Genomic DNA, 13,832 nt, shown 5'->3' with positions numbered 1-13,832 from the left:
TGGTCCATATCGGTCTATAGCTATATATAGCCGATCTCCAATCACCAAAAATAATCTACCAAAATTTTATTTCTATAGAAATTTTTGTCAAAATTTTATTTCTATAGAAAATTTTGTTAATATTTTATTTCTATAGAAAATTTTGTCAAAATTTTATGTCTATAGAAAATTTTTGTCAAAATTTTATGTCTATAGAAAATTTTGTCAAACTGAATTTTATATTTGATCGATCTTTTTTGATTTAATATATACCACGTAAGGACTTACATACAATTTAGAAGACGGTGTTAGGAGGTTTTAAGATGCCTTGCCATCGGCAAGCGTTACCGCAACTTAAGTAATTCGATTGTGGATGGCAGTGTTTAGAAGAAGTTTCTACGCAATCCATGGTGGAGGGTACATAAGCTTCGGCCCGACCGAATTACGGCCTTATATACTTGTTTTTTGTATCAGTTGATTGGTGTTATCAGACATACATAAATAATAGTTATTTTTTGTGATTATGTTTCCGACAAAATGGACTTTGTTTATCCCAAAATCATTTGAGAATACAATTCGTTAACTTCAATATACATATATACATTTAAACTTATGTTATGTGTGTACATTTATAACAAGTGGTCGTTGGTGATCATATGTGGATATTTGTGATATGTGAACGATAGAGAAATAGATAGAGAGAGAGAGAGAGTGAGAGTGAGAGTTAGTACATAGAGTTATTAAAAGTCTACCTGATGACGTACACATTCTTCCATGAGCCGAATGACGACGGAAATTATCACGATCGTAATTATAATCATAGTAACACTTTCGTATAGGAACTGGCGTATGTATATTTGTACCATAGTTCGTGTAGCACGCAGCATTGGGGGCCAAGCTTGTGGTGGGCCCCAAGAGATTGGTGCTATCGCTTAACGGATATGGGCCCATGCCTTCAACCGTCAATGAAAATGAAGTTGTACCAAAGACTTTAGTTAACAAATGGTTCATGCAGTAGGATGGTGGTGTTGTTCGAGTTTATGGGTTATATGATGAATTTTTTGTTGTTTTGTTTTTGGAAAAGTGTTTTATTTATTTTTGGCCAATTCGAGTATTTGTATTTGTTTAAGATTGAAATAAAAATCCAAATTGTTTGCATGTTTTCAAGAAGGTTGATAGAGTCATATGTTGGGTTTGAAATATTGTTTTTTTTTTATGTTACCGCATAATGATAAATGTCAAAAAACATTATTATTTTTTTAATATTAAAAAAAATTAAAGGAATAAAAAAACATTATTAAATTATATTAAAATTTATAAGAAATTCCATAATATTTAAAAATAATATTTCCATATATAATAAAGCTACATTTTATTTTGTCAATTATTTAGGTATTTAGGTATTTTGGTTTATTTTTTGACAAAACACAAAAATATTAGTTGCTGCTAGGACGATCAATAAACATCGAACACATAACGAGCATAATACATTCAAAACTATATATTCTCTAGGAGACTGTATTTATAAAAAGAAAAACACATTTAAATTAAATGTTATTAGTTAAAACTTCAAATAAAGAGCTTCAATTTCTATTCAAACATTTAGCATATAGTATAGTGTTTATTACAATAACTCCATCTGATGATATTTAATTAAAGGAAATCCTTTTTCTTTTCCAACACCATTTGATATACTGATTCAATCACGAAATTAAATTACCCAATTAATTTTTTGATTGAAATGGCTTCAATTACGAAAATGATACTATCAAACACAGAATTAATTGAAAATTGAAAGCATTTTTGATTAAAAAATTAACTGTTTTTCGATATTTTGAAGTATTTGTTTAAATTGGGTAATCAATTATTTGTTTATTTTACCTTTCGATAAACCAAATTTCTTGTAATTTTCATACGATTTAGTGTGTTTTTCTTTGGATTGGAACTAATTTCCGAAGAGAATTTTCGAATACAAATGTTTTTACTTGTAAATGTTACAATTTTAATTGAGATAAATTTCATACGATTTAGTGTGTTTTTCTTTGGATTGGAACTAATTTCCGAACAGAATTTTCGAATACAAATGTTTTTACTTGTAAATGTTACAATTTTAATTGAAATAATTAATATTTTAGTTAAAACCTTTAAAATTTTCAATTATTTCCTTAATTAACACTATTTTTTTAAGTTGATTAAATGGTTAACTGTATCAGTTAACTTTTTAATTGATTACATTTTTAACTTCAATCAAATTTTTAATTGGCAATATTTTGGTGATATTTTTTTCTGTGAAAATTGTGCCCTCAGTAGGCCGAAGAAGTCAAATGTGGTGATCGGTTTATATTGGGGCTATATCGTAAAATGACCCATTTGTAACACAATTCGACCTTCATTAATAACTACTACTTGTACTTGTGTTTCAAGCATTTTTCTCCATATTGGAGATTTTTCTTTAGGAATGGGGACTAAATGTTTGGGGATTTGAAAATAATTTGGGAATTTTTCGAATTCCTCACAAAAATGTTGCTCTTCTTCATGTCACTACATAGATATGGTGAAATATTTCTTATGGTATGGAGGTATACAAAATTTGGCAATCTGTTTGTAACGCATTGAAATATTGGTCTTTTCAGGCAGTTCGTTATCCTTGTTTTCTGCTCTGAAATTTCATATTGGAAGCACGATTGCCACAGTTGGTAGAATTCTACCAAAAATGGTAGATTTGTTACTGTTTGGTAGATAGGTAGAACATCTAAGAGGTACTTCACAAATTTTCTATTTTTACAAAATTTTCTATAGAAATAAAATTTTGAGAAAATATTCTATAAATATAAAATTTTGACCAAATTTTCTATAGAAAAAAAAATTGACAAAATTTTCTATAGATATAAAATTTTGAGAAAATTGTCTATAACATAGATATAAAATTTTGAGAAAATTGTCTATAACATAGATATAAAAAATTTTGAGAAAATTTTCTATAAAAATTTTTTTTTGAAAAAATTTTCTATAAAAATAAAATTTTCAGAAAATTTTCTATAAATATAAAATTTTGACCAAATGTTCTATAGAAAAAAATTTTGACAAAATTTTCTATAGAAAAAAATTTTGACAAAATTTTCTATAGAAATAAAATTTTGACAAAATTTTCTATAGAAATAAAATTCTATAGATATAAAATTTTGAGAAAATTGTCTATAGTTATAAAATTTTGAGAAAATTTTCTACAGAAATAAAATTTTGAGAAAATTTTCTACAGATATAAAATTTTGAGAATATTTTCTATAGAAATAAAATTTGGACACAATTTTCTATAGAAATAAAATTTTGCCAAATTTTTTATAGAAATAAAATTGTGATAAAATTTTCTATAGAAATAAAATTTTGAGAAAATTTTCTATAGATATAACATTTTGAAAAAATTTTCTATAGAAATAAAATTCTATAGATATAAAATTTTGAGAAAATTGTCTATAGTTATAAAATTTTGAGAAAATTTTCTACAGAAATAAAATTTTGAGAAAATTTTCTACAGATATAAAATTTTGAGAATATTTTCTATAGAAATAAAATTTGGACAAAATTTTCTATAGAAATAAAATTTTGCCAAATTTTTTATAGAAATAAAATTGTGATAAAATTTTCTATAGAAATAAAATTTTGAGAAAATTTTCTATAGATATAACATTTTGAGAAAATTTTCTATAGATATAAAATTTTGAGAAAATTGTCTATGGTTATAAAATTTTGAGAAAATTTTCTACAGAAATAAAATTTTGAGAAAATTTTCTACAGATATAAAATTTTGAGAATATTTTCAATAGAAATAAAATTTGGACAAAATTTTCTATAGAAATAAAATTTTGAGAAAATTTTCTATAGATATAACATTTTGAGAAAATTTTCTATAGAAATAAAGTTTTGATAAAATTTTCTAAAAAATAAAATTTTGACAAAATTTTCTATACATATAAAATTTTTACAAAATTTTCTATAGATATAAAATTGTGATAAAATTTTCTATAGAAAAAAAATTTTGAGAAAATTTTTTATAGAAATAAAATTGTGATAAAATTTTCTACAGAAATAAAATTTTGAGTAAATTTTCTACAAATATAAAATTTTGAGAATTATTTCTATAGAAATAAAATTTTGACAAAATTTTTTATAGAAATGAAATTTTGACAAAATTTTCTATAGAAATAAAATTTTGACAAAATTTTCTATAGAAATAAAATTTTGACAAAATTTTCTATAGAAATAAAATTTTGAGAAAATTTCCTAAAGATATAAAATTTTGACAAAATTTTCTATAGAAATAAAATTTTGACAAAATTTTCTATAAATGTAACATTTTTACAAAATTTTTTATAGAAATAAAATTGTGATAAATTTTTCTATAGAAATTAAATTCTATAGATATAAAATTTTGAGAAAATTTTCTACAGAAATAAAATTTTCTATAGATATAACATTTTGAGAAAATTTTCTATAGAAATAAAATTTTGAGGAAATTTTCTATAGAAATAAAATTTTGACAAAATTTTCTATAGAAATAAAATTTTGATAAATTTTCTAAAGATATAAAATTTTGAGAAAATTTTCTATAGAAATAAAATTTTGACAAAATTTTCTATAAATATAAAATTTTTACAAAATTTTTTATAGAAATAAAATTGTGATAAAATTTTCTATAGAAAGAAAATTATGATAAAATTTTCTATAGAAAGAAAATTTTGAGAAAATTTTTTATAGAAATAAAATTTTGAGAAAATTTTTTATAGAAATAAAATTTTGAGAAAATTTTCTATAGATATAAAATTTTGAGAAAATTTTCTATAGATATAAAAGTTTGAGAAAATTGTCTATAGATATAAAAGTTAGAGAAAATTGTCTATAGATACATAATTTTGAGAATATTTTCTATAGAAATAAAATTTTGACAACATTTTCTATAAATAAAAAATTTTTACAAAAGTTTGTATAGAAATAAAATTGTGATAAAATTTTCTATAGGAATAGAATTTTGAGAAAATTTTCTATAAATATAAAATTTTGAGAAAATTTTCTATAGATATAAAATTTTGAGAAAATTTTCTATAAAAATAAAATTTTGATAAAAATGTCTATAGAAATAAAATTTTGACAAAATTTTCTATAGAAATAAGATTCTATAGATATAAAATTTTCAGAAAATTTTCTATAGACATAAAATTTTGAGAAAATTTTCTATACATAAATTTGAGAAAATTTTCTATATAAATAAAATTTTGACAAAATTTTCTATAGAAATAAAATTTTGACAAAATTTTCTATAGAAATAAAATTTTGAGAAAATATTTTATAGATATAAAATTTTGAGAAAATTTTCTATTGAAATAAAATTTTGACAAAGTTTTATATTGAAATAAATTATATATAGAAAAAAATTTTGGACAAAATAATTTTTTTGTTTGGTACTTTTTAGGTAAAATTTTCTAAAAATGTTGGTAGTTTATTTTTGGTTCGAGTGGCAACAGTGATTGGATGTCGAAAATTGGCGTGACAAAGAATAACATTTTTTACCAATTTTGAAATAATTAAAGAGCTATACTCGTATATGAGCTTGTCAAAGATTGATTTTCTGACATTTCGTTTTTGGTTTTGTTTTTCGTAAAGAAACAGTTCTATAAATTAATTTTCCGGTTTTTTCTTTTGTGTCGTTCGTAAAGAACCAATCCGCTCAAAATTGAATTGCGTATTTTCACGATTTTGGCCGGCATTTTTTAACCATCTACGTAATTTAATTAAGAACTCTTCTTCGTTCTCTGGTAAGCATACGCTAAATGTTTTTAAAATTATTGAGGCTCTTTTTGAATCTAAATTATAATAAATCATTTATAAATGTAACTAAGATGAAAAATGGATTAGACTTTAAATAAAACATATATAATGATTCTATTTTTGTAATACGACCATAGGAATGATTAAATGAGATGAAAGTGTACTATTAATGTCATGACTGTTTTGGATAGAGTTTATATGTAATAAATATATGTTTTTATCTAGAGTCGACGTTAGTTGTATAAAACATAGACAAATGTATGAAAACATCAAAATTTAAAAAAAGAAAAAACTCATAAAACACATATCAATTAAGGGACACTCTTATAAAAGTTAAACTGAAGGGTTGATGTTGAGTGGAACCGTTTATTTTATACCCTACGCGACACCTACACATATAAAAATAAATTAATAATTTAATTGTTTTATTGAAAATTTGAAAATTGATTATATTCTTTATATGCCACCAAAATATACGTTTAAAACAGAGATAGGCAAAAAGACTACGCAGCATTTCGTTCTCACTCTCCAAAACGTTCTCTCACTAAGCAATACCATAAACAGTGTTGTCAAGTTGGTTTTTTTTTTAAACAAATGTAGGAGTGTTTTTGAGGTCCTTTAATTGGGGGGATTTTTACGGGTAATAAATATCTCGACACGGAGAATCCGACACAGAAACAGGTGGACCGCGCCGAGCAGGCATCTACAATTCCGAGGGAATTATCGAATTGTCCGCGTTGAGGGCTGTAGGTGTGCATGAATTTTGTTCATTAAATCAAAAAATAGTATTTTTTTATTCGTACACTGAAAAAACAGTGAACCCACCAGCAAGAACAATTGTGGTTAATTTTAGAAAATATTGACAATTTGTAGAGAATTTTAACTAAACAATGTTACAAACTTCACGGCGACATCACAAAAATAAATAAATATTTTTCGAAAAATTCAAGAAAATTTATTAGACATAACTATTTTTATACCCCACACCATAGGATGGGGGGTATATTAACTTTGTCATTCCGTTTTGTAACACATCGAAATATTGCTCTAAGACCCCATAAAGTATATATATTCTGGGTCGTGGTGAAATTCTGAATCGATCTAAGTATGTCCGTCCGTCCGTCTGTTTAAATCACGCTAACTTCCGAACGAAGCAAGCTATCGTCTTGAAACTTGGCACAAGTAGTTGTTATTGATGTAGGTATTGCAAATGGGCCATATTGGAAAACTTTTACGTAACAGGTTGGCTGATAAGTCCCCGGTCCCCGGGAAAAATACGGTGGAAGCAAAAACTTTGGCTTGATAATGAGTTTCCGGACTCTGCCCTAGGGAAATCAACAATAATTGATTGGTATGCAAAATTCAAACGTGGTGAAATGAGCACGGTAAACGCAGTGGACGCCCGAAAGAGGTGGTTACCGACGAAAACATCAAAAAATCCACAAAATGATTTTGAATGACCGTAAAATGAAGTTGATCGAGATAGCAGAGGCCTTAAAGATATCAAAGGAACGTGTTGGTCATATCATTCATCAATATTTGGATATGCGGAAGCTCTGTGCAAAATGGGTGCCGCGCGAGCTCACATTTGACCAAAAACAACAACGTGTTGATGATTCTGAGCGGTGTTTGCAGCTGTTAACTCGTGTAATACACCCGAGTTTTTCCGTCGATATGTGACAATGGATGAAACATGGCTCCATCACTACACTCCTGAGTCCAATCGACAGTCGGCTGAATGGACAGCGACCGGTGAACCGTCTCCGAAGCGTGGAAAGACTCAAAAGTCCGCTGGCAAAGTAATGGCCTCTTTTTTTTGGGATGCGCATGGAATAAGTTTTATCGATTATCTTGAGAAGGGAAAAACAATCAACAGTGACTATTATATGGCGTTATTGGAGCGTTTGAAGGTCGAAATCGCGGCAAAACGGCCCCATGTGAAGAAGAAAAAAAGTGTTGTTCCAAGATTTTATTTCTATAGAAAATTTTGTCAAAATGTTATTTCTATAGAAAATTTTGTCAAAATTTTATTGCTATAGAAAATTTTGTCAACATTTTATTTCTATAGAAAATTTTGTCAAGCTGAATTATATACGTATTTAATCGGCTTTGTTTGATTAATATATACCCCGTATGGATTAACTTACAATTGAGAAGACGGTGTTAAGAAGTTTTAAGATACCTTGCCATCGGCAAATGGTACCTCAACCCAAGTAATTCGACTATGGATGGCAGTCTTTAAAGGGTGATACGGTCAAAATTTGGTCAATATAAACTTGACGTATTTCTTTCAATTTTGCATTTAAAAAACCTGAACGTCCCTCATTTTGAAGGTGTGTGTGTAGAATGTTGCTCCTATTTTGATTTTGGAATTCACTCTTCAGTTGTCAAAATGCCGTCCAAGCAACAAGAGCAGCATATCAAAATTTTGCTCGCGCATCGCGAAAATCCGAGCTACTCGCACGCAAAGCTGGCAAAATCGCTAAAATTTGCCAAATCAAACGTTACAAATGTAATTAAAGTGTTTGGGGAACGTTTGTCGACAGCCAGGAAGTCTGGATCGGGGGGAAATCGGAAACCGGAAGCCGCTGAGACGACAAAGAGAGTCGCCGGTAGTTTCAAGCGAAACCCTAACCTCTCTCTCCGAGATGCCGCAAATAAGCTGGGTGTATCGTCTACAACCGTGCATCGAGCCAAAAAACGAGCCGGACTATCGACTTACAAGAAGGTAGTGACTCCAAATCGCGATGATAAACAAAATACGACGGCCAAAGCGCGATCCCGGAGGCTGTACACGACGATGCTGACGAAGTTTGACTGCGTGGTAATGGACGACGAAACCTACGTCAAAGCCGACTACAAGCAGCTTCCGGGACAGGAGTTTTATACGGCAAAAAGAAGGGGAAAGGTAGCAGATATTTTCAAGCACATAAAACTGTCAAAGTTCGCAAAGAAATATCTGGTTTGGCAAGCCATCTGTACCTGTGGCTTGAAAAGCAGCATTTTCATAGCTTCCGGGACTGTCAACCAAGAAATTTACGTGAAAGAGTGTTTGAATAAACGTCTGCTGCCTTTCCTGAAGACACACGGTTGTTCCGTACTGTTTTGGCTGGATTTAGCATTTTGCCATTACGGTAAAAAGGCAATGGAGTGGTACGCCTCCAACAACGTGCAGGTGGTTCCCAAGGACAAGAAGAAGAACATGCCAGAGCTCCGCCCAATTGAGAAATACTGGGCTATTGTCAAGCGGAACCTAAAGAAGACCAAAAAAACTGCTAAGGACGAGCAGCAGTTCAAGGCAAACTGGCTTTCTGCGGCGAAGAAGGTGGACAAGGTGGCTGTACAAAATCTGATGGCAGGTGTCAAGCGTGAGGCCCGGCAATTCGGATTTGGAAAAGCGAAAGCCTAACTGAATATTTTTCCTGAATTTTATACTAATTGAACTTGAACAAGTATATACGGCCGTAAGTTCGGCCAGGCCGAATCTTATGTACCCTCCACCATGGATTGCGTAGGAACTTCTACTAAAGGCTGTCATCCACAATCGAATTACTTGGGTTGCGATAACACTTGCCGATGGCAAGGTATCGTAAAACTTTTTAACACTGTCTTCTAAATTGTAAGTTAGTCCATAAGGGGTATATATTAAACAAAAAAAAAAAGGCCGATTAAATACGTATATAATTCAGTTTGACAAAATTTTCTATAGAAATAAAATTTTGACAAAATTTTCTATAGAAATAAAAACTTGACAAAATTTTCTATAGAAATAAAATGTTGACAAAATTTTCTATGGAAGAAAAATGATGACAAAATTTTCTATAGCAATAAAATTTTGACAAAATTTTCTATAGAAATAAAATGTTGACAAAATTTTCTATAGAAATAAAATGTTGACAAAATGTTCTATAGAAATAAAATGTTGACAAAATTGTCTATAGAAATAAAATGTTGACAACATTTTCTACAGAAATAATTTTTTTACAAAATTTTCTATAGAAATAAAATTTTGACAAATTTTTCTATGGGAATAAAATGTTGACAAACATTGCTATAGAAATAAACTTTTTACAAAACTTTCTATAGAAATGAAATTTTGACAAAACTTTCTATAGTAATAAAATTTGACAATTTTTACATGGCTGTTAGAGGCCATATACTAACGAAATGTACCAAATTTCAACCGCATCGGATGACTTTTGCTCCTCCAAGAGGCTCCGGAGGTCAAATCTGGGGATCGGTTTATATGGGAGCTATATATAATTATGGACCGATATGGACCAATTTTTGCATGGTTGTTAGAGACCATATACTAACACCACGTACTAAATTTCAATTGGATCGGATGAATTTTGCTCATCCAAGAGGCTCCAGAGTTCAAATCTGGGGATCGGTTTATATGGGAGCTATATATAATTATGGACCGATGTGGACCAATTTTTGCATGCTTGTTAGAGACCGTATACTAACATCAGGTACCCAATTTCAAACGGATCGGATGAATTTTGCCCCTCCAAGAGGCTCCGGAGGTCAAATCTGGGGATCGGTTTATATGGGAGCTATATATAATTATGGACCAATATGGACCAATTTTTGCATGGTTATTAGAGACCGTACACTAACATCAGGTACCAAATTTCAACCGGATCGGATGAATTTTGCCCCTCCAAGGGGCTCCGGAGGTCAAATCTGGGGATCGGTTTATATGGGGGCTATATATAATTATGGACCGATATGGACCAATTTTTGCATGGTTGTTAGAGACCGTATACTTAGACCACGTACCAAATTTCAACCGGATCGGATGAATTTTGCTGCTCCGGAAGGCTCCGCAAGCCAAATTTGGGGATCGGTTTATATGGGGGCTATACGTAAACGTGGGCCGATATGGCCCATTTTCAATACCATCCGACCTACATCAATAACAACTACTTGTGCCAAGTTTCAAGTCGATAGCTAGTTTCGTTCGGAAGTTAGCGTGATTTCCACAGACGGACGGACAGACGGACAGACGGACGGACGGACGGACATGCTTAGATCGACTCAGAATTTCACCACGACCCAGAATATATATACTTTATGGGGTCTTAGAGCAATATTTCGATGTGTTACAAACGGAATGACAAAGTTAATATACCCCCATCCTATGGTGGAGGGTATAAAAAGAAATTTAATTTGATTTTTTAAATAAACGATTTCACCGATTTACACGCGTTTTCCCTTGACCAAATTTTGACCGTATCACCCTTTAGTAGAAGTTTCTATGCAATCCATGGTAGAGGGTTCATAAGATTCGGCTTGACCGAACTTACGGCCGTATATACTTGTTTTCACTTGTCAAAGAAACTTTTGTAGTTGGAAGGAAAAACTTGGAGTTCAAAATTGCAAGAATGTCTTTAGTGACATTCGAAATTCATGATGGACGCATTTGTAGTAAAATTTACAAATTTAAAGAAATAATGAACTATTTTGTGAGAAATACGAATTTAGTAAATCTTTATGCTTCATTTGTGTATAATTTTTTCCCGTTTTAGAATCCTTATGGTGTGGTAGGGTATACAAAATTACGGAAAATTACGTTTAAATTATAATAAGGTTATTAATTTAGAGGTTAGCACAATATTTTTTAATAAGTAAAAATTTGTTATTAATAATAACTACAAGGGTTTTAAGGTTTTTTATTTTGAAGTAACCTTAAATGTTAAATAAAAAATGTAAAAATATAAAAATTCCAATTTGAAACAAAACTAAGGACAACATACAAATATGTGTGATACGATTAGTAGTAGTGGTAGTAGTGGTGGTGATGGTTATCATTGTGGTTGTATTACAAGAATGAATATAATACAAATCTCTTACGTGAATCATGTTGGGTTTTCTCCTCAGACACCATGAGGGCGGCATGTTCGATGCCCGAATTCATACTTTGTGGCTCCGAATTATTTGTGCAGTTTTGCATACTCCTGAAATTCGCACACTCTACGATTATGTTTTAAATTGTATGGGTATTTATATATTTATATATGTTATTAAATTTTTTTTGTTTTTTGATTTTGTTTGCTTTAAATAAATGACAAACAAACAAATAATTGTGTAATTATTGTTTTGTTTTTTTTTTTTTTTTGCGTTTTGTTAAATTGTTGTAAATTGAAAATACCAGGACCTAAGGTTAAGAATAAACATTTTATACTGGGTCACATTGGTAGATGCCAACAAAAATATTACATTATTTAAAGGGAAATATGAAAGTTTTATAGCAAGTCCTTATTTTCTTTATGATCTGCCAAACATTCGAATTTTTGTTTGATTTGAAGGAAATATTTTAACACAAAATTGGAAAGGCATTTTATGTTTCGGAGAAAACTATTGTTCTTTTTCAATTTGATGAAAATTTACATGATTTTATAGATAATCTAAGGGTATTTAAAATCAAAATAATGAATGGATATGGTTAGGTTTGGTTAGGTCTAAGACATTAACTTAAAATATCTATTACATATAGGTATTTTCGGTTTTTACCGCTAAACACACCTGATTAATCTGTAGAACTAATCTGATTTTTCCAAATATTAGAAGACTGCTTAAGTAAACATTTTCCAGGTCTAATTATACAATTATTTTTCGAACTTTATGGACAGATATAGATTAAGGAACATGGTTAATAGAACCATTGAAAAGAAAACGCCAGATACAGGTCGGTCAGTAATCTAAAGCTATATAAAATTTACTTCACCTCACATAAAATGAAGGACACTTGCACCCGAGGTATTGATTCCTTTTTCTCTGCATCATGACAAGTCATGCTGTAGTAATTACACTTCACTCCAATGGCATCAGTTGGGCACAGTAGCCGGCCTCTATTACGTGGTAATTTCGATTGGCAAAACTGTGTTGCATATCTTACACCTTTCCGCTATAAATCGAAATTTTTTGTTCGATTGAAAAATCTACCCAAAATCTATACGTTCGCTTGGTGGGGTGTAACCCATCGCTAGACCAAAAGTGTGACCCATACACACAGAGAAGGAATATGATCACCTCAAACATGTTTCAAGAGCAAAATGTTATTTTTGTATGGTGACCATGTAACATGTTTGTCACTAAAATGTTATTTTCTCTCTCTGGGTGCAGATAGTTGCACTTTTAAACAGAAGACGCTCTCATTCTTCGGCCTAAATAAAAGCGTGGATGAAAATACAAAAGAATGTGAATGACGCATGTATTGTTATTGCTTTTCAATTTCTTTACCACAGCTGCTTAATTCAATAAGAAGAAGCATTTCAATTATTTGTGTTACCACAGTTGTGAACTTCTCTGTTGTGTGAGTGCTGCCCGCTGAACGAAGAGGGAGCTTTGCTTTACAACCAAGTCCAAAACCACTTAGAGATACTTCGAACCGAATTCGGAAATGTCACCAGTATTACTGAGAGAGAATAATCCATCACTGAAAAATTTTTTGGTATCCGGTCGGAACTGGGATTGAACCTGCGACCCTTTATATGCCAGGTGAGTGGGGCTCTGTTTCACTCCAAGATATTATATAAACTCGCATATAAGACCAGGAGTGATATTTTAATATACTAAAGGGTGATAAGGTCAAAATTTGGTCAATATAAACTTGACGTATTTGTTTCAATTTTGCATTTAAAAACCCTGAACACCCCTCATTTTGAAGATGTGTGTGTAGAATATTGTTCCTATTTTGATTTTGGAATTCACTCTTCAGTTGTCAAAATGCCGTCCAAGCAATATAAACTTGACGTATTTCTTTCAATTTTGCATTTAAAAAACCTGAACAACCCTCATTTTGAAGATGTGTGTGTGTGTAGAATATTGCTCCTATTTTGATTTTGGAATTCACTCTTCAGTTGTCAAAATGCCGTCCAAGCAAGAAGAGTAGCGAAAATCCGAGCTACTCGCACGCAAAGCTGGCAAAATCGCTAAAAGTTGCCAAATCAACCGTTACAAATGTAATTAAAGTGTTTGGGGAACGTTTGTCGACAGCCAGGAAGTCTGGATCGGGGGGAAAT

At 30.3% G+C, this 13,832-nt stretch overlaps 1 protein-coding gene across 1 annotated transcript in view; it reads right to left on the bottom strand.

Annotated features, from left to right (window-relative positions):
- Positions 1-13,832, bottom strand: part of Glut1 (Glucose transporter 1) — a 235,356-nt gene that overhangs the window by 7,145 nt on the left and 214,379 nt on the right. Inside the window, exons 16-17 of the mRNA XM_075306958.1 lie at positions 11,662-11,765; positions 732-968 (exon numbers count right to left, since the gene is read on the bottom strand). Coding sequence (XP_075163073.1) covers positions 732-968; positions 11,662-11,765 — 341 coding nt within the window. The remainder of the gene's footprint in view (positions 1-731; positions 969-11,661; positions 11,766-13,832) is intronic.

The sequence above is a fragment of the Haematobia irritans genome, chromosome 4, assembly GCF_050003625.1.
Source record: "Haematobia irritans isolate KBUSLIRL chromosome 4, ASM5000362v1, whole genome shotgun sequence".
Classification (NCBI taxonomy): Eukaryota; Metazoa; Arthropoda; class Insecta; order Diptera; family Muscidae; genus Haematobia; species Haematobia irritans.
The sequence above is the reverse complement of the archived record's forward strand: the minus strand, read 5'-3'. Positions and strand labels throughout refer to the sequence as shown.